Genomic DNA, 21,664 nt, shown 5'->3' on the forward strand with positions numbered 1-21,664 from the left:
CGATTTGCCCGGAAGGACGTGGGTTTGAATCCCCGTCAGGAAGTCGTAAAATTTAAGAAACAAGATTTCCACATCCGGAGGTGCACATGGCCCTGAGATTCACTCAGCGTACACAAAAAATTAGTACCAGGTTAATTCCTGGGGGCAAAGGCGGCCAGGCATCGAGCTAACCACTCTACCCCCATCAAGTGCCGAGGTTACGGATAGTGGAAGCCTTTACCTTCCACCCCTCCAGCAGCTTTCATGGCCTGTACAGAGAAGACTTTGCTACTTTACTTTTACTTTTTACAAAGAAGAGAAACACAAGATACCAAAATTGTTTGTTGTAGCTTTCATCAGAGGATGATAGAGTAAAAAGATAAGAGTAATTTTCAGTTTTTACCATTGAGTGGGTAATTCATTTTTATTTAAAATGTTATTCTACAGGGTATATACAGGATTTGGTTGTAAATGCAGTGAAATCTTGCATACCTTTAGTACCTCCTCACCTGAGAATGTCCTTCAGGATATTAAAAATTAAAAACATGCAACAGCACATTTTTAAAGAAGTTCATATAAATACAATGGTTCTCTCTATAGTATTTGATAAGGTAGGCCACCTGAGAATATTCCCAATTAAAGGTTAGCAAAATTAAAATTTTGTTAACAACAGATGACCCAGGTCATCTTTTAATTCCACATGATATAGTTTACATGAAAGATATACTTACTCAATACTTGTTTCACCAGGAAGCAGACACTTAATATTTTGCTCATCACTCCTAACTTCTTTCTCTGTAACCTGTAAATAAGAAGGCACACTAAAAGCTCTTATTTCCCATACATCACTCTATTTACAATTACATTTTTTAAATCCGAATTCTCATATAATAATACACAAATCAAAAAATGTTTTGCAGCACCCTTGTGTGTCATTTAACTGTGTTGCTATCTTGGCTTTTCCTATGCAGGCCAGAAAGACAACCCTTAGGATGTTTGTAGACATACAACTGCATGTATCCCAACCCACATGCAGAATGTGCTGTGCTCAAAAAGAAGGCAGTATTTGAGTTGAAGTTGTAGCACTAGTGTACAAGCATTTGAGGTATGTTCTAAGGAGTGTAGTGGGCATCTTTGACATGTGTACGCATAATACATAATGTCAAGAAGGATGGTCAACAAGGGTAGTTGATTGAAAGGTGGGCCGTAATCAAAGTGATGTAGCCCAAGGACTACGACTGCAGTCTATAGTTACCTTCAAATTCCAGCTCAGAGGAACCTTGAACACAACACCACAATATTGAAGAGTGACCTTCCGGCAGCCACAGATCACCGTGTTTCAACTCAAAACTGTGAGAAACAGGTTGTATGAGACCTGACTTCACTCGACACCCACGGTGAGGCCCAGCTCTCAAATCTAGACATCATGGGGCCTGGTACAGCCTGTTGCAAGTTCCTCACAGTCTTGAGTTGAAACATAGTCACTATTCAGTATGGTGGCATTGTGTTCAAGGTTCCTCTGAGCTGGAATTTGAAGGTAACTGTCATCGATTGCAGTCGTAGTCCTTGGACCACATCACTTCGATTCCTGATGATCATCGTCAACGTGATTGGAAGCAATCTGGTCAGGCTTCACATCTCAGCATGTTCAGCATGTGCAACAAGGTGGTGGATGGTTCCCTGATTTATTGGGGTGTCATTATATAGGGTATCTGTACGATACAGGGATGACATCCTTTGACCCATAGTGACAACATATTGCCAGCATTTTGGAGGATAATTTGTCTTGATGGACAATAATGCATGCATCCATCATACAGTTCTCATAAGAATTTCCTCTATGATAATAGGATCACTCTACTAGAGTAGCCATAACTGTCTTCGGTAGTGGATCCTATCGCAAATGACTCGAAGAAATTAAAGACATCTATCTACAGACATCACAACCCACCAACGAACCACTCTGCGAGATCTACACTGAATCACCCATAAAGTAGCCTAATTTGCTCCATGCACCAAAGAATTCTGTAATGTTTAGCACTGAATTGGGTCCAAACATGTACACAGAGAAACTGGAAAATATTACCATTATATCACTGCCCAGCTGCATTTTACATACCCAATTGCAGCTTTGCAGTTCCAATCCTTCATTGTGTTGCAATTTCCATTTTGAGTAGTGTATTATGAGATAGCTTAAGAAACTTTTAAACATTATTATAATGTACTGGTAACTATATTTTTGTATATTTTCCCATGAATATTTCTAAAATTCAATGTAACACAATAACAACATGGATGCTGAATTCCTCCATTTAGTAAACCTGTATATTTTATACAGTTAGCTTTCAGTTAGATTTTCATACAAATTATAAAAGTATGAAATAAATATGACTATGCTTTAAGGCCCTACTGTAACTACAGAGCTTTATTGATTGAAGGGTTGAAGTAGTGATCAGTATAACATGAGTTATATTAACCCTTAACTAGTCATTGTCCATATTTCGAAGGCAATCTTCGGTTCCATTAGTGATATCTTTAACTTTCACATACTCTTTCATCCAATCTTCTTTGGTTACTTCTCGCATGTTAGTACTTTCAAAATCTCAGAACAGTAAAACTACTGTCTTTCAAAATCTTATCTATCAAGTACACAAGTTCCAATTTATTTGCTTTCACAATTTCTCCCAGTCAGTTTGTCAATCACAGCAATTTTGTTATCCTTCAACCACAACAATGAAATGTCTTTGCGAGCAGCACATGTGGGAGGTTTATTTCCCTGAACGGTATGATACAGTGCTTTGTCAAGGACTACAATGCAACCAGGCAGGTTTGGAATTAATCGCTCCCACAACAACTTTGTATAATTTGTGCTGTTCATTTCACCACAGTAATCTTTTGATTGGAATTTCAAATCTTAAATCCACCAAGCTCGATAGCTGCAGTCGCTTAAGTGCGGCCAGTATCTAGTATTCGGGAGATAGTGGGTTCGAGCCCCACTGTCGGCAGCCCTGAAGATGGTTTTCTGTGGTTTTCCATTTTCACACCAGTCTGTGCCTTAAATAAGGCCATGGCCGCTTCCTTTCCACTTCTAGCCCTTTTCTTCCTAACCCATCGTTGCCATAAGACCTCACTGTGTCGGTACGATGTAAAGCAACTTGCAAAACAAAAAGGAAAAAGTAATCTTAAATCAACTCTGCACCTTGACTGAACCCCATTTCACCACGCACATGAACCACCATCACTCTTTGTGTACAGGGTATAAACTCATGTCTCATCTGTGTACACAACAAGCTTTCTAGATCCATTTTCATTCTGCCTCAATGCATTACGCTCCATCAATATATCTCTTATTTTTAGACCTTTTAAATTTAAACCCTAAGCTTTTTTACGAGTCTTCAGAATGTGTGCTTCCCTCCTGTAAATGGTATTTTTCTTTTGACAGCATTAAGAAAATTACATAAAGTGGGGATTTCTTTGTGAACATAAAATTCCAGACATGTCTGGCAGACAATACTTTTATCGAATTCATTAAGTTCTGTCTTCTTCCGACGAGGACGACTTTTACCTGGGGTAAAAATCACAGTTCCATCTCCTGTGGCTTTTGCACACTGCCTAGCAACATTCCGCACAGTCCTTTCACTTCTACCAGTAGCTTTAGCAGTCCTTGCCATAGCTTTCCGGAGAGGGATTACGAAACCTCTCCCCTTTTCCTCTTTAGAAAACTGTAGAACAGTATAAAACGTTCTTCTCTGAGATGGGAGTTTTTTTGCATATCTTCAGGGACATCTACACTGACTGAGCAAATGTCATGGGATAGTGAAGCATTGATGCGCAGGTTTGTTGTCTGCGCACCACATGCCCCCTGTGCTAGCGGCAGTTGTATAGGAGACCTTCTGAGCAGTGGCTGTGCATGTGACAGGTGTAACATGGAACGTCATCGTGAGCTGACACCGTTCGAATGGGATATGGTGGTCGGTGCCCGACAGATGGGAAGTGCGATTTCGGAAGTGGTGCGGGAATTTCGGTTCACACTATCATGTTAAAAACATATCATATGTAAGGTTTTTCAGGCGTTTGCTCTATTAACCAGTGTTTCGTCTTAGGTCTGACACTAGACTCATCAGAGTGGGATATGTCAGACCCTACCCACTGACGCTGGGATGTATGCAGGTGAACTTATCAGAAGCCCTTATAAGAGGCACAGTCTGATAACTGCATACAGGAGATAAATCTCCACAATGGAATTATTGCCCACCTAGCAATTCTGAATGGAACTGTGTCCAGGGTGTATTGTGAATGGTTGAATGCGGGTGTCACCGTCCACAACAGACAAACGACCGGCTGTCCAGCCACCCTCGATGACCGTGACCGGCGACATCTGAGACGGATTGTCTATAGTGACAGACAAACAACCGTGCAACAAATCACGGCTCAATTCAACACAGGCCATGCTGGACACGTCTCCCAGTGGACAATCCGTACGAACATGGGTTCTATGGGGTATGGGAGCCGGCGCCGCACACGGTTGCCACTGTTAACCCAACGTCATCGGGCACAACGACGCGCATTTGTCGCCAGTCACCAGGGATGGACACTGGAACAATGGCGTAACGTGATATGGTCGGAGGAATCATGATTTCAACTGCACCATCCCGATGAAAGGCACCGTGTATGGTGCAGACCACATGAAGTGATGGATCTCGCCTGTCTCGAAAGTGTGGTCCAGGGTGCTGGTGTGTCTGTTATGGTCTGGGGTGCATTTTCCTGGTATGGAATGGGCCCCCTAGTTGTTCTGGAAGAGGCTTGAATGGTATGTTGAGCTGCTCGGAGACCATCTCCACCCATTTTTGGCCTTCCAGCGCCCAGACAGTTCTGCGATGTTTCAAGATAATAACGCGCCGCCACGTCGCTCCCATGTCACCCGGGAATGGTTCCAGGAACATGCAGCGGAGGTCCAACGACTGCCATGGCCACCCAGGAGCCCCGATATGAACCCTATCGAGCATATCTAGGATGTGCTGGAATACAGGCTCCGTGCCATGGATCCTGCACCCATGAACAGACCAGCATTGGCGGCCGCTCTGCAAACGACTTCGTGTCAGCTGCGTCCAGAGGACTACCAGGGACTTGTTGACTCACTTCCACAGTGTCTCACTGCAGTTCGTAGGGCCAAAGGAGGCCCCACACGCTGTTAGGTGACTATCCCATGACATTTGCTAAGTCAGTGTACATTCTAAATACAATGCAATGACATGCCAAGTTCTGTAAATTCCCTCAAATGTTTATAAAGCTCTTTAATACGAATAGCAACACTGCATCCTACATGAAACTGAGCTTAGTGCAAGTGGCACAATGATTCACATGTGTAGACTGTACCGCACGCTCTGATTCAACCAACTGTGCCCCACACAACTGTTACTTCACTCGAATCCTGCCGGCAAGGACTCGTGCAACAGGTAGTATCTTCTCACCCAACATAGTGTTACAGAAATATATATTGATAAATATATCTTGGATATGCATTTGTAGCCATAGTCTGTTGACAAAATGCCTCCAAATGGGACAAAACATATTTATAGTTACAGAAGAATTTCCAGCAAAAAAAAAAAAAAAAGTTTTATGATTTTAAACATTAGCTACAACAAAATTGCAAAAATTAAAGTTTCTAATTTTCACCCACCTCAACTGGATCTTCTTCTAATATTTTAATAGATGCAACTTCTAATTCTGGTTCTTGTTTAACCCAAATGTTTGTTATAGATTTCTCTGATTCTTCGATTGTTGAATATTTTTCTTCATCATGTTCTGTTTCATAGACCTGTTATAATAAAATGATACATGCTTAGCATAATTAGAACAATAATTTCAGCATTTCAATGGATCATAAATCTAACTGGTGTATTTTCCACACTAACAATGTCACATTAACAGCTCGGTTCAAATTCAGCATCAAATGTACTGTATTAGCTAATGACAAAACATTTCATACATAGGAAGACTAAATTAAATAATTCATCAAATTATTAATTACAGTCTGCAACAGAAACTCTTTCTTAAACATATTTTAAATAATAACTTGACAAGTTAGTCCATAACTAATATTAAAATCAAGTCATAAAAAGATCAGAACAATGAAAGAAACATAAAATAGGACAAAAAGATGACAGGTCAGTATGGGAAGAGAGAAAGAAAATACAAAAGGGCAAAGACACTTTCCACATCTTGATACACTGTTGTTTTCATACAGACTGGCTCATCCATCCCAGCAGTTCTATATCCATTTCTTCTCAGCCCCCACACCTGATGACCTTGTTTCTACTCTCCAGCTTCATCAAGAGTGCAGCCTTCAACACTAATTGAGGGACCATTTTGACACTCTTGGTCTTGACAGTCTTGGTATGGGAAGTGTAGGATAAGAGAAAAGCTGGATAAACAAAGGAAAAAGACAGAGACAAAAAAAACAACAATGAATACAGGTGGTAAAAGACTAGGTAAGGAGGACAAACACAAGAGGAGATAAAGGAACCCAATGAGTCAATATGTTATAGGAAGGAACAAACAAGTGCAAATCAAGTCATACCTAGAAAGATGAGAACACTGAAACACAAACTAGGACAAACACAATGACAGATCAGTGTAGGAAGAGTGAGAAACAGAAAGAAAACATAAAAGGACAAGGACAACCTTCATATCTTCAATCTATTTGAAGGTGACAGTATAATATGAAGACGTGGAGATTGTTCTTTCCTTTTGCATTTTATTTTTACTTCTCAATTCTCCCACCTTGATCTGTCATCTGCTTTATGCTGAACCGACACAGATAGGTGTTACAGCGACAATGAGATAGGAAAGAGCTAGGAGTAGAAAGGAAGCGGCCATGGCTTTAATTAAGGTACAGCCCCAGCATTTCTCTGATGTAAAAATGGGGAAACCATGGAAAACCATCTTCAGGGCTATCAACAGTGGGGTTCGAAATCACTATCGCCTGAATGCAAGCTGATAGCTAGGTGACCACCCCGAACCTATCTTTCTATACATGACTTGATTTGCACTTGTTTGTTCTTTTGCATTAGCAATATCAGAATAAATTATATCCTTGACAACCTTTCTGCCCTTAATGTAAAATTACTGCACATTTAATATTTCTTTTCAAGGCACTTGTCATTTTATGTTATTTAATTATTTATTCTCTCACATCTATCTCTTTCATTTCAGTTAATTAATCAATGTGATACATTTTGTTTTATTCAAACAGAACAAGAGCATTCACATTGTTTAAATTGTTCATCCGTTCCATTAACTTGAAAATTTATTACGTGTTGATCAAATGAAAAGCCAAAGTTATAACATTAACTCTAACTAGGCAATACTTTAAGTACAGTAATGGTATTTTAAAAATCTAAGTCTGGGACATATATAATATATTTTATTCTAAAATATTAACCCAATTTTTTAGATGACACTTGGTGATATATCTCTAAAAAAACAACTATAACAATTTTATAACCTACAGATTTTGAATGCCATAATTATTTCAAAGTAAACACATTATACAATGAAACCAAGCTAAGATCTCTGACTATGAAATCTGATATAATTCAACTCTAACATATGCATTAAGAAAAAGATTAAGGATTGCAGAGACTTATAAAGCAAAGACTGTAGTTATACATTACTATTGATATTGTGATCATGGCAACAGGCTTACATGATATCTGAACCACACGAAAGTAAATTTTTATTTTTTAAATTCCACATCCGTTGGCCAAGATTCGAACCACAGTTGTTTCATTGAGAAGTCAGTGACAATGAACTTGGCTATCATGGCCCATTAGCAGAGACTGACAAAATGCATTTACTGAAGAACAGCTTTAAGGAAAACATAAATTTGTCTACTGTTCTGCATTTATGAATCTCAGATATTTTGAATCTCCAAGTATAGTAAATATAATTGTTATAACAGTTTAAACTATCTACATCAGGATATTCCATCTGCTTGACTGAGACCATCCATTCTACATAACACTCCCATTCCTAGTAACAGGGCAAATACTGAGCAAGTGGTTGCGCAGTTTGGGTCATGTAGCTGTCACCTTGCATTCAGAAGACAGTGGGTTTGAACCCCACTGTCAGCAGTCATGACGATGTTTTTCCATGATCTCCTATTTTCACACTAGGCAAATGCTGGGGCTGTACCTTAATCAAGGCCATGGTCACTTTCTTCCCACTCCTAGCCCTTTCCAATCCCATCGTCTTAAGACCTATCTGTGTCAGTGCAATATACAGCAAATTTACGACAAAAATTCCAGTACAAATAAATTGTAAATACTTACTCCAAATACAGATATGGTATCATAAAAACACCATTACATTTTCATCATATGATGTTAACGAAAAATATTTACACATTTATGCTATGTAGATTATTGAGAATTTAAATCCTATATAAGTGATATGCAGTGAATTTTGAAGTACAATACTATTAAGAATGTTTGAAGCTCATGCACCATCACGCACAACCTACATTATTCCTGGATAATTACATCAGAAGTTCTAACTTCCAAAACTGGTATTTTTTTTACTCTGATAGAGGAAACACAAAACAGAAAAAAAATACTCCGTCAAGGTTGCCAAACCTTCAGTGAGGAGACAGCACTAGAAGGTGTATGTGCTCTCTTTTGATGTGTATGTGATACATACAGTCCATTCCAGAAATAAATCAATTAATCAATAAATCAATCAATCAATCAATCAATCAACAATGATCTGCAGTCACCCAGGTGGCAGATACTAAAGAATTTGGAAATTTATTGAACATCTCCCTTGGTAAATTATTCCAATGCCTAACTGCCCTACCTATAAACGAATATATTTGCCCCAATTTGTTCTCTTGAATTCCAACTTTGTCTTCATATTGTGGTCTTTCCTACTTTTAAAAAATACCATCAAACTTATTTGTCTACTAATTAATGTCATTCAGTCACCCTTCTGTCTAGTCCAATAACCCTCACTTTTGTCAGTAGTCTCCCATGATCTACCCTATCAAATGCCTTAGATAGGTCAATCAGGATACAGTCCATTTAACCTCCTGAATCTAAGATATCTGCTATGTCTTAATGAAATCCTACAAGTTGAGCTTCAGTGAAATAACCTTTCCTAAACCCAAACAGTCTTCTCGAACCAGTTAATTTCACATAATCAGAAATAATGCTTTCACAAATCTAACATGCAACGCATGACAAAAATACTGGCTTGTAACTTACAGCTTTATGTCTATCACCCTTTCCTTTATAGACAGAGGTTACTATAGCAACTCTCCATTCATTTGGCATAGCTCCTTCATGCAAACAATAGTCAAATAAGTACTTCAGGTATGTTACTACTGTATATCCCAACCCATTGGCTTTAGTATATCCCCAGAAATATTATCAAATCCAGCTGCTTTTCTAGTTTTCAGCTTTTGTATCTCATTTTAAACATCATTATTAACATAGGTAATTTTCAATACTTTGTTAGTATTAGGCACCTCCTCTATCTGGACATTATCTTTGTAACCAACAATCTTTACATACTGCTGACTGATACTTCTGACTTTTGAAGTTCCTCACAGACACATTCCCCTTGTTCATTGATGATTCCTGGAATGTCATTCTTGGAACCTGTTTCTTCCATAAAGTACCTATACAAACCCTTCCATTTTTCAATAAAATCTGTACGACTGCCAATTATGCTTGCCATCATGTTATCATTAGCTGACTTCTTTGCTAGATTCAATTTCCTGATAAGTTCCTTCAATTTCTCCTTACTCCCACAGCCATTTCTAACTCTATTTCTTTCCAAGCTGCACCTCCTTCTTAGTCTCTTTATGAAAACCAAACACCCGCTATAACATACATTCCATGCAAAAGGTGGCAACACTGTTATTACATATTGATACTGCCATCCCTGTGGTAGGAGAACTGCACAGTGACAAATCACAGGTGCAAGCTGTTGTTGGATTATGTCTTTGTTGGTGAGCGGAGTGGTCTAGTGTTAAAATTATAAAATTATTTTATTTATAACCACCTATTCAATACATTACAATACACTCACTGAATTATAATATAAACATGAAGTGTCTAATATTGGGACATAATTCGTTCGACATAGCGAACATCATCAACCATTAATGCAACAAAAACTAGGTCAGGACCCTGAGCTTAAAATATAGAGAATGTTATCTCATCCTAAATCCTCCAATTGCCAAATCTACCCACATCATTCACTCATTTACATGCCTAACAGAAACTATGTTGTGTGCAATAGTATTCCTGATAAAAAGTCCTACCCCATACACTGCCCTTCCCTTTTTAACACACGTCAAATACACTTTATAATCTTCTATCTCTTCCTCGTTATCTCCCCTGACCCGAATATCACTTACTCCTAGTATATCCAGATGCATCCTCTGACTCAGGCAGTTCTACTTTCTTTCTTCCATAAGCCCCATTAATATTGATAGCTCCCCATCGAATTCCATTTCATTTGCCAAGTTGTTTCCAAGGAGTCCCTCGCCTGTCAAATTAGAGTGGGTCTCCGTTACTCCCATAGGTCCGAGGCTTTGCTTAAAATGTTCTGAGCTTGGTGAATTCATGAAGCTGGATGCTACCCTACTTGCACATAGTCCAAGTGAGGGTCTCTCCTCTAATGGGTTAGGGACCACCAGTGGATTGTAGTCCTAGCTGCCTGAGCTAAAGGAAGGCCACAACTCAGAATATGTCCAAGATGCCCAGTCCCATTCCATAGCAAATGATATCCCGACTCTCAGGACCACTTACTAGGCCACTCAACCGTTGCCCATGGTTAATGAACTAGGACATGACTACAGTAACGCACACCATGAACCATATAACAATGTTTACAGGTTGAAATCAGTATGGGTTAGTAAAGGTTAGTTTCAAGTTGTAACAGAAAATTATGTTCAATTTTTAGGGTTGGAAATTTTAGTTGCAAAAATAAATAATTTTGATGAATGAAGTGTTGTTGGAAATAAACTTTAGGTTTGTTGTAACCTAATCAACATTCAATCAAATTCCCTCCCCATTAAAATTAATTTAAAAATTAAATTACCATTTAAGAAAATAATAAACACAATTAGCATTAAATTAACCTGACAATAATGCGTTGTGTTGTTATTAAACACAGAAAAATAATTAAATCTAAATTTTTTAACATTTCAAGGATACTGTTCAAAAAAAGAAAAAAAGGTCTTGGAAGAAACTCTGCATAAATGAACCATTGTATGGCATTGTCGACATTGACAAAGCTTGCATTGCACCATGAGTCCAAGTCCAGTGTACGAATGCCATATTTCCATAAATGACCGATCATCCAATAGCTACCACTGCCGAGAAAACAGCATCAATCACATTGTGGGTTTCAGCAGGTATCACCGTAGCATACTTGCTATGGTGCAATCCTGCCAGCTTGGAGATCCATGTTCAAATCCTTCCCCTGGCGAAGATTTTTCTTCCATTAGTGTTCTCAAGCTGGTCTTATGTCATGTGCATATTTAGCAACATTGCTTTGCAGAACCCATTTGAATTTGCCGGCAAAGCAGTCTGGTGGGGCGCTCCTGGTGAGAGTGCATGGTTGATACAATTAAACAGTGTCTGAGGAAGAATCTAGGAAAACACCACGTACGCAAAGAAGTGCTGAATACTGTCTTATCCAAAATAGGACCTACCATCAATTCATGACCTTTAGCTCAAGATGAGGATGGTGATTGCTTGGACAACAGCACATTTTCTCCATGGAGGCAAATTGTCATGCCTACTAAATGAGAACCAAACATCAATCTCAACTTACAGAAGCAATTCCATCTCAGCCAACAACCCACAGATTATTTCTAGAAAAGATGTATAGGTATGGAAGAATGTCTTCTCCAACTCCACCGCTATCACAAAGTTTTTTTTTTTTTTTTTTTTTTTTTTTTTTTGCTAGGGTCTTTACGTCACACCGACACAGATAGGTCTTATGGCGATGATGGGATAGGAAAGGCTTAGGAGTTGGAAGGAAGCGGCCGTGGCCTTAATTAAGGTACAGCCCCAGCATTTGCCTGGTGTGAAAATGGGAAACCACGGGAAACCATTTTCAGGGCTGCCGATAGTGGGATTCGAACCTACTATCTCCCGGATGCAAGCTCACAGCCGCGCGCCTCTACGCGCATCACGAAGTTCAACAGCCACACATAAGAGACACAAAGCTCTGAGTTGGTGACCTAGTCCTTCTAAAAGAGGACCAACATCCAAGGCATATGTGGAAGCGGGCATATGTAGATGAGTTATGTCAATGGAGAGATGGTAACATAAGAACCGTTGTGCTTCATACTGCAGCTGAAAGACATTTAATGCACCCTGCCCAGCTGGTCATTCCCCTGGAGATTGACTAGGGTAGGGAGGATGTATGGAATTCCTATAAAATGCCATTCTTATTTATATATGCTCTTAGTGAATGTCATAACCATGTCCATTGCAGACGATCAAAGAATGAATAGATGGATATGTAATTTGCTCTTCTACACTCCATGTAGCGTATAATTAAATTACCCTAGATATTCCTCCACACTTTACTGGTTCATCAGAATATTCCCCTTTTCTCGCTCAAGTTTAATCCTTTTATTCTTTTCCCCAAGGTCTCTCAGTTCTTGCTCAATTTTCCTTCTCTCTCTCTCTCTCTCTCTCTCTCTCTCTCTCTCTCTCTCTAAAGATTCCTCTGTTAGATTTTTAACAATGAGATTTTTGTTCACAGAAGAGCCACTTTCAACAGAAGCATTTACATTTGATAGAACAAAACAAAGTTTCACAACAAACCATAAATCCACAAATCTCTTGCCATTCCCAATAAGTGTGTAAAAGAACTCATCAAGTCCAACAGTATATTTGTTACTGGATATAGAATCACTGAATATTTTCTTCCATCCATCAGACTGAGCTTTGTTTATCAGTAGGGCATACTGATTTTTGGCCCTCTTGGCTATACTCTCATAAACTTCTTCAAGGACAATATCAGCTCTCTTCAAACCAACATGTGATTGGAGAAATATTATTTTAAGTTCAAAACAAGTTAACCCTCATTCAAGATGTGATTTCAAGGGCATTTTTCCTTTAGTTTTTGTACCATACTCACAAAAAGTTTTTAAAAACAACTTCTCTTGCTCCATACAGTTGAACTCTCGTAAGAAAATCCTGGCACCATATCCAAAATTAAATTTCTCAACTGGAATGTTTTTATTGTGTGACAGGTCTAAAGTCGTAAGTTTGTAGGTAGTTCTTGCTTCAGAAATCTTTTCTTGATTCACAAATCTTCCTGTGAGATTCCTTATAACTTCTTCAAGCAAGGTGAATAGAAAAGGAACTTTGAAAACTCCTCATGAAGGGTTTCATATTCATCAAAGACACTTTTGAATGCATCAAGTGGATTTTTGTAGGTGTTTTTTCAGATAGCAGTGTCCTGTCAACAGTCCAACTATCCATCTTATATTTTCTCTGCTGAGTTTCAACAGTTCTTTAGTATGCTTCTTGTTTGGTCCTTTTATTAGTTCCTTTGCAAGCCTTCATCGTGGAGTATTTTTCCAGATTTCCATTTGTTTCTTTTGTACCCATTTTCCTATGTATGTCGGGCTTGTCCATAGGAAATCCCGCATACAGGTTCTGGGCCTACAAAATGTGTTTCTGCCCCTTCCTGACCAGTTTATCTGCCTTTTAATTTCCTTCTATACATGTATGCCCGGTGCCCATGGCTTTACGTCGTACCGACTCAGATAGGTCTTATGGCGACGATAGGATAGGAAAGGGCTAGGCATGTAAAGGAAGCAGCAATGGCCTTAATTAATGTACAACCCCAGCATTTCCCTGGTGTGAAAATGGGAAATCACAGAAAACAATCTACAGGGCTGCTGAAAGAGGGGGTAGAATCCCCTGTCTCCTGGATGCACTTTTTTTTCTGTCATCACTGTCTGTCTGTCTGTCTGTCTGTCTGTCTGTCTGTCTGTCTGTCTGTCTGTCTGTCTGTCTGTCTGTCTGTCTGTCTGTCTGTCTGTCTGTCTGTCTGTCTGTCTGTCTGTCTGTCTGTCTGTCTGTCTGTGCAGGCATAACAAGAAAATGGCGGAAGGGAATTTAATAAACATCAGTATGTAAAGTTGGAAAATGAGGCACAACAATCTAGGCTATAAATAATTGTATTTGCACTGAGTGAAATGGTAGTTTAGGGGCATGCCGAAAATGGAATTCACAAATATGTATGTTATTAATGATCCTATAGATAAATACTACATAACTGAAGTTATATAGAATTAAATTTAGATCATTTATGTCCTATACATATTTACCTTATGATAACAGATATTCATGAATTTGGATTTTTGTTGTTAAGTCCACATCAACATCGAACCACAAGAAAATGAGTGAACAGAATTTAATGAAAATCGTTAACAAAAGTGAATAAATTTTCAAATCATTTATGTCATACAATTTTACCATACCGACTATGATAATATAATTGATGAATTCAGTCTTTTGTTGCTTAACCTATATCAACGCCGAGCATTGCTAACATGGAAATATTGTTTAATCATGTCAACTGGCGATGGTTTTCGTCATAATTGTCTTAAAGGGTAAAACCGCATGGTCATCGGTCTGTATTTACAATGAAAATTGTTTAGAATATTATAAAAAATGAGAAAAATTGTGTAAAGGAACGATTGCTTGAAGAATAAGACAAAAGGGAGCCATGAAAGAAGGAAGGACTCCCTTTACGTCAGATGCTCTAATGTCCCAGAGTCGGAAAAAAACTAATTATGAATATCAAAAGCTCATAAAACTGATCAACAATAACATGACATTGATCATTGTTGTTTGTTGTGGTGTGATTTGTCTCTTATGCTGCCACTCATTTCCGACAGATGGGATTACTGTTGCATCCCAACTAAAACAGCATGCCTGAATATTGCTGGGGATTTCGATAACTTTGCACATGCTATGTGACTATCCCATCGACAACAGGTACTGCAGCTAGTGTTATTATAAATATGAACCGAATCATCGTGTTCATATGGAGTTAATTAGGTGGTTCCCCAGACAACAGCTTCCTCCCAGAACTTCAATTCATGATTTTGAGAATAAGGCTGAGACTAGTGGTTCAGTGCTAAACCAGAAAATGCATGCAAAAATGTACAATATTAACAGAAGATAAAATTAAACAAAACTGGCGCATAACTTCAACATTCACCACGAAAATCACTACCAAAATTAGCACAGCAAGTTGGGGTTTCAGTGACTTCTGCACATAGAACAATAAAATTATTAAAACTCAAACTTTACAACTGCACATATGTTCATACTTTAAAACCAGCTGATCCTGCAGCACGTGTGTTATTGCGAGTGGTTTCTGTGAGCAGTGACTGAAGGTTCAATCGACCATCATCTTGTATCCTTTACAGACAAGGCGTTGTTCAACCTATCTGGATATATAAACACTCACAACACACACTAATGGTGTTCTGAAAATCCACATTGTATACAGGCAACTCCTCTTTATAATAGGAAAATCAGAGTTTGGTATGCAATTGGCACAACACACATAAACGGCCCAGTAGAAGAATAGTAATACAGTAAATGAATAGTGGTACTGAAATGTCATTCTTGCCCCATTTTCCAATTAGCTAATGGAAGAAAAATAGCAAACTCCTGGTTTCAACAACATTCTGCAATTGCTCATACAGCTAAGGAGTCCATGGATACAATTACGGAAGTGTTTGAGTGATTAGTGTTTAGTAGATTTAAGAAGCAAAGACAGAGTACAGGCCGGCTGTGGCCTGGTGAGCTGCGAGTGTGAGGGAATCCATCCAGCTTTGGCTAAGCCATGTACAAGCAATCAGATCTTATAAGGAAAACTCTGTATATTCAAACAGATTAAGCAGCACAATAGCATGCAATCTGTATTGTGCATTCCCAGCTCGCTAATAATCGCTAAGAGTGCTTTAATGTGAATGTAAATGCAGACTTCCTTGCTTCCAAACCACTCTCACACCTGCTCTATAGATGTAACAGACGTCAATGTCCTACTCACTAGCAGGAATGACTGAGACAAGTGGTAACAATAAATGAAATCATCACAGGTTCTATGGTTAGGGTAGTTTATACTGTTACTAACAAAGAATGTAAAACTTCAAAGTTACTATAATGAAGCTCCACGGGAAACAATAAAAGTAATAAATCTATGGCTGGCATACCCAAACCAATCAATTAACAACCATCTGTTGGCCTTACACATCACACAGGTATCTACTGCTGTTGGCCTTACACATCACACAGGTCTCTACTGTAGAAATTTCAAACCTCTGTTAAAAATGAATGTGATTTATACATTACTCACCTCATCTGGCTCACATTTGACAGTAACAAACTCTGCCATTCTACAAAGTTAACTGCAATCTGGAAGTAAGGAGAAGTATTAACTGTAGTACACAATTAATGCATTCCTACACCAAATATACATTTTATTGTTCAGCCTGCAAATCCATTAAAATTCTTCACATTAGATTTACAGCCACATAGTTCTTAACACCTCTTATCCACAAATGTTTGAACATCAAGACTTGTCATCATTTTGAAGGCCAACTATGTTCATTAGTCTCCTGTTATTTGCTTATTGAAATGTTCTCACTGGAGGGCTGCTATAAGACTCAAAGTGTACACAAACAATAACAACCCATAAAAAATCCTGTCACATCATAACAGGGTTGTCAAGACACTAAAGAGGAAGTATAGGATGACCATGAATAAAATTAGTAATGGAAGAGGAAACTGCACTTCTTACAGATGGAACTAATTAAAACATTGACGACGGGTACCGAACAGAGGCTGCTACCCCATGCAGACCAGGTAGTTCAAGCCTCCAAGAAAGAAATTACATGGCTGCACTTAAACCACTAATTCAAAATATATTCAAGATATCGACCTCAAATTTGGAACATGTACTCACTAAGTTGCTTCGTAGTCTGTACGTCGTGATGCCATTCATATACTCATTGTTTCAAAGTATGCAAGAATTTTCCTTTACGGCTACTCACCATTTAGTGTTAGCTGTTAATCATAAGTAATATCTAATTGACTGTCACTTGGTACCTATTATAATCGGTCTGTTCATAATTAATCACAATTATCGGTAGCTGTCAGCAACTGAAAACACCGTGCCATGTTGACATCACCACGGGTGCTCCAGGGAATAGCTCTACATATCTGATATTATCTTGTTAAATACATGAAGGTTTAAAGAAAAAAGATGCAGCAATAATTTATATTCCAAGACTATACCTTTTGGAACTTATAATTTTGCCCACAATTTCATCAATAATCAAGAAAATACAAGGTGCAGAAAAGCGAGAATTTTTATGCAGCCCGTCACCTACTATTGGATGGAAACTATGAGAATTCTCAGTGCTCATCATCCATGTTGCACGTAAGTTAATGAATCTGGATATAAATGTTGAAATAGTTTGTCGTCATACAAGGCACGTTGCCATGGGCAATGATTCTCGGTGCGTAAGAGTACCCATGTATATGCTAAGTTTCCATGGCTACAACGATCGTACCTGATCGTACAATTCATCAACACTAAAATCTACGATCCCTTTACTCCATGACATGATTGAAAGTAGTTAAAATTATACCCAAGAGATACCACAACAAGGTACAAACGATACCCATGCGTAAAATTGTAGATCTCCAGGGCCCGTCGTCAACTGCTGGCCGCAGTACTAAGGAAATATCCAGGGCCGGTTGTCAATGTGTTAAGGCAAAAATCGGAAAATTTTTACTTAAAGTAGTAACTACGGAAAAGGGTTATAAAGACAGGCAGAGAAATATATAAGGGGCAGTCAATTGAAAACCAAACACCCGCCACAGCACACATTCTGCAAGAATGGTGGCAACACTGTTATAATGTACTGATACTGCCATTGCTGTGATAGGAGAACTACATAATAACAACTCATAAGTGCACGCAGTTGTTGGGTTATGTCTTTGTTGGTGCACGGGCTGGTCCAGCTGTAGAAATGGAAGCAAGCAGGGAAGAACAGAGAAGTGGTTCATTTTCTGGTGGCTGAGGGTGCTGGAGTACGCTAAACTCATCGCCGCATGTCTGCTGTGTATGGCAAACACACCATGTCCAAGACGAGTGTGCATGAGTGGCATAGATTCCGAGAAGGGCGCACATTACTGGAAGATGATGCGCACCCAGGACAGGCCCATCGAGTCATTACTCCTGATGTTATAGGGCGGACTGATGGCTTTATCTGGGAAAACCAACCAATCATGGAGGAAGAAATTTGTGTTCAGGTCGGCATTAGCCATGGTTCCGTGCTTGCCATTATCAAAGATTACTAGCATTTCCTTAAAATTTGTGCGCAGTGGGTTCCGCATCAACTGACAGAGGGACAAAAAATTGACAGAATAGCGTCATGTACGAGTCATCTGTAGCGGTACCACAAGGAAGAGTAGGCGTTTCTGTCCTGTTTTGTCACAGGGGACAAAATGTTGTGCCACCATTTCGAGCCCGAGAGCAAAAGGCAAAGCCAACAAAAGAAATATTGCAATTCTCCCCCGCCAAAGAAATCCAAATCTGTTCACACAAGTTCCAGTAAAGTCATGATGATCTCCTTCTTTGACTATGGGGGCCCTCTGCTCGTCGACTTCCTCGAACGTGGAAGCACAACCAATGCGCAGCGCTATGAAGACACTTCGCAGAAACTGCAACGTGCCATAAAGACAAAACGCCCAAGAATGCTGTCGGATGGAGTCATTCTGTTGCATGATAATGCTCACCCCCATACTTCCAATTTGGCAAATGCTACACTTCAGTGATTTGGTTGGGAAACATTTCAACATCCTCTGTACAGCCCGGATCTTTCACCTTGTGATTTTCACATTTTTGGTGACCTGAAGAAAGACATTCATCGATGTTGGTTTCATACATATGAGGAAGTGCACCTTTATCTCATCCAAGGTTTGTGGATAGGTCCCTTATATCTTTGCTATTTATAAATGAAATAGTAGATTTTTTGGGGTAATTTATATCTTACTGATAAGCATTTGCTGTATTGAATTTACCAGTTATTACACTTAGTTTGGGATGTACTGAGTATTCACATTACTTTATAGGACTACTGTTGTGGGTATTGTGATATTCTGGGAAAACTTATAGGGCCTAAATTATGAAGGCATGTAAGGTATTGGCTTTCATGTATTCCTTCTGTGCTGGACCTTTAACTGCAAGTAAGGCAGTTCTATTTATTATATCTGTGCCGTATGTTTTAGGCAATTCCCTTGCCCCCTTTGGGCTTTGTTGGCTGCCTGGTTGCGCCTTTAAACGTTTGTTTTTTCCATTTATTATTTATTATTATTATTATTAGCTGTGTACGGCCTTTTACAGGTTATGATTTATAAAAGTCACTAACTAGCACCTTCTATCGACATTGATTTTCTCCCTTCGTCCTGCCGCCGCGCTACTATGGCAACATGCCTCCCCCCTCTTCCAGCCAATTGGGCTGGCCGTCCTCCCCTCCCTCCGGTCCGCCGCTCACTTGTCGAGCTACGGACGGAGGTGAGGGACTTGACTGGCCTGATAGCCAGCAGCGGCAGATGTTCTCGGTGCCTTGAGTTGTGGTGGCTAGTCCGTTTGGGTTTCGAACCCTGTCTTGTCCTCGGTGTGGAGGTAAGCTCTTTTCCTAGATAAAACTGAAGTACTAGCGCGGGGTAGAACGAAGGGAGGATCTCACTATTGGGATTCCGAAATATTCAGTCCTACGACGTGCCTTTCAATGTTATTGTATACGGGCAGGCACCTTGAAAATTAGCTGCCACCTCCAATGTTACTGGTTAAGGATAATAGAGTCTCTACTATTGTATGTACTGAGTGCTTTTGAACGGAGGGCAGTTTGAATGGTTGAATTTTGTTTTTAATGTTCTGGTTCAACGCCCAGCATTAATGTACTTAGTTCACAGCCTGAGGCTGTCTTGAGATTTAAACGATATTGTACGTGTTAACAAGTTTAAAGGAAAACCCACTAAGGGGATTTGTATTGAAAATAAATGTGCTTATTCGCTAAAAGGAATGTTAGTTTGAAACAGGCCCAGGCCCGTGCGCTTTTTCCTTCATTCCTTCCCCTGTGGGGATGTTTGTAAACCTACGCAGGGGTACAATATCGCAAGTTCTGTATAATTATTGTAAATTACATTATCAATGATTTTCTCTGTCTCCTTGTGTGGTATTCATTTTATATTAAAATCAACCAGATATATCTAAGACATGACATGGTCCTGTGAAGTACGTGGTGCCATGAATTAATAGATGAGTGCATTTATATCTAGGTGAATGCACTCTAATTTGGTCTAAACATTTTAGGAGCTGTTCCTTCTCAGTTTCCAAACTGCCCAGAGTACTTGTCTGATACGGTACTACATCTGCCCACCAAGAAGCTCCAGACGAAAGGCTTGTCGAGTAGAATATGAAAGTTTGGCCAAGGCTCTTGCTCAAAGTTTAGAGACCTATCAAGCTCATGTCAGTACTGTTTCTTTCATGAACTTCCAGAAATTTAAAGAAAAATTAAGTTCAATATCTGTAAAACAAGACTGGAACTGCATTGAAAAGGAACAGTGTGTTTACTGCATTTTAATCAAGGAAGAGCCTATCCCACATCTTCTTTGCTGTGTTAAGGTAGGAAGTGACTTACGTGCCTCTTTGTTTGTGAAGAATATTGAAGTAAGATGTAGAAAGTTAAATCATCCTGTGCCTGTTGGCTCACTGATGGATATTGAAAATGTCATTGACAGTATGCATTCTGTGTATGCTGGGTGTGATCAATTTGGAACTGACAGTGTTGAAGACTCTATGGTTATTTTTAACACTATATTAGATAATTTTGAGAAAAAGTTTCCTCTGAGGAAACGTATGGTATCATTTTTACTGGATCAAATTCAGTTGCTTCACAAGCCTCAAGTTAAGAATTATTCATGGGAAATGCTTGTTTTTTCATCGTTAACTTATTCTGTTTCCCCTCATTGCTACAAATTTATTCGATCATCTGGTAATATGATTCTTCCTGCACCACGGATTTTGAAAATTGTTTGTTCAAAGCTGTTAACCAACTCACTAAATGAGCAAAGTGGCAATTTTCTTCTTTACATGAAGAACAAATTTTCTGTCTTATCTAAAGAAGATTAGTTGGTTTTACTTTTAATGGATGAAGTCCATATAAAACCTCAGTTAGACTTCAAGCAGGGCAGAATTGTGGGTAGTGCAGTGAACAGTAGTGAATATGTCATAGTGCTTATGTTTTTATGGTGAATAGTTTACATTCACCATACAAGGATGTAGCTCACATTGTGCCTGTAACTAATATCAGAGGAAAGGGGCTGCTTAAAGTTCTACAGGACGTTACCCTTGGTTTGGAGGACATAGGGTCTGAGGTTCTCTGTTTGGTTGCTGACAACAGTGCTCTAAACAGGAAAGCTGTATCTTTTTGAGTGACCCTCCTGAATTGAAATTTTTATATGCTCATCCTAAAGATCCTTGCCGTAAGTTGTTCTTTGCCATTGATTCTGTCCACATCTTAAAATGCATTAGGAATAACTGGTTACATGCCGAA

At 39.1% G+C, this 21,664-nt stretch overlaps 1 protein-coding gene across 4 annotated transcripts in view; it reads right to left on the bottom strand.

The window, feature by feature from the left end:
- Nucleotides 1–21,664, bottom strand: part of LOC137498548 (oocyte zinc finger protein XlCOF6.1-like) — a 66,469-nt gene that overhangs the window by 19,548 nt on the left and 25,257 nt on the right. For all 4 annotated transcript variants that reach the window (XM_068226245.1, XM_068226243.1, XM_068226240.1 and 1 more), the window contains 3 exons: nucleotides 16,393–16,451; nucleotides 5,660–5,797; nucleotides 711–781 (listed from right to left, as the gene is read on the bottom strand). In XM_068226245.1, the coding sequence (XP_068082346.1) occupies nucleotides 711–781; nucleotides 5,660–5,797; nucleotides 16,393–16,431 (248 nt within the window). In that variant the 5' untranslated portion in view covers nucleotides 16,432–16,451. The remainder of the gene's footprint in view (nucleotides 1–710; nucleotides 782–5,659; nucleotides 5,798–16,392; nucleotides 16,452–21,664) is intronic.

Source organism: Anabrus simplex, chromosome 1 (assembly GCF_040414725.1).
Source record: "Anabrus simplex isolate iqAnaSimp1 chromosome 1, ASM4041472v1, whole genome shotgun sequence".
Classification (NCBI taxonomy): Eukaryota; Metazoa; Arthropoda; class Insecta; order Orthoptera; family Tettigoniidae; genus Anabrus; species Anabrus simplex.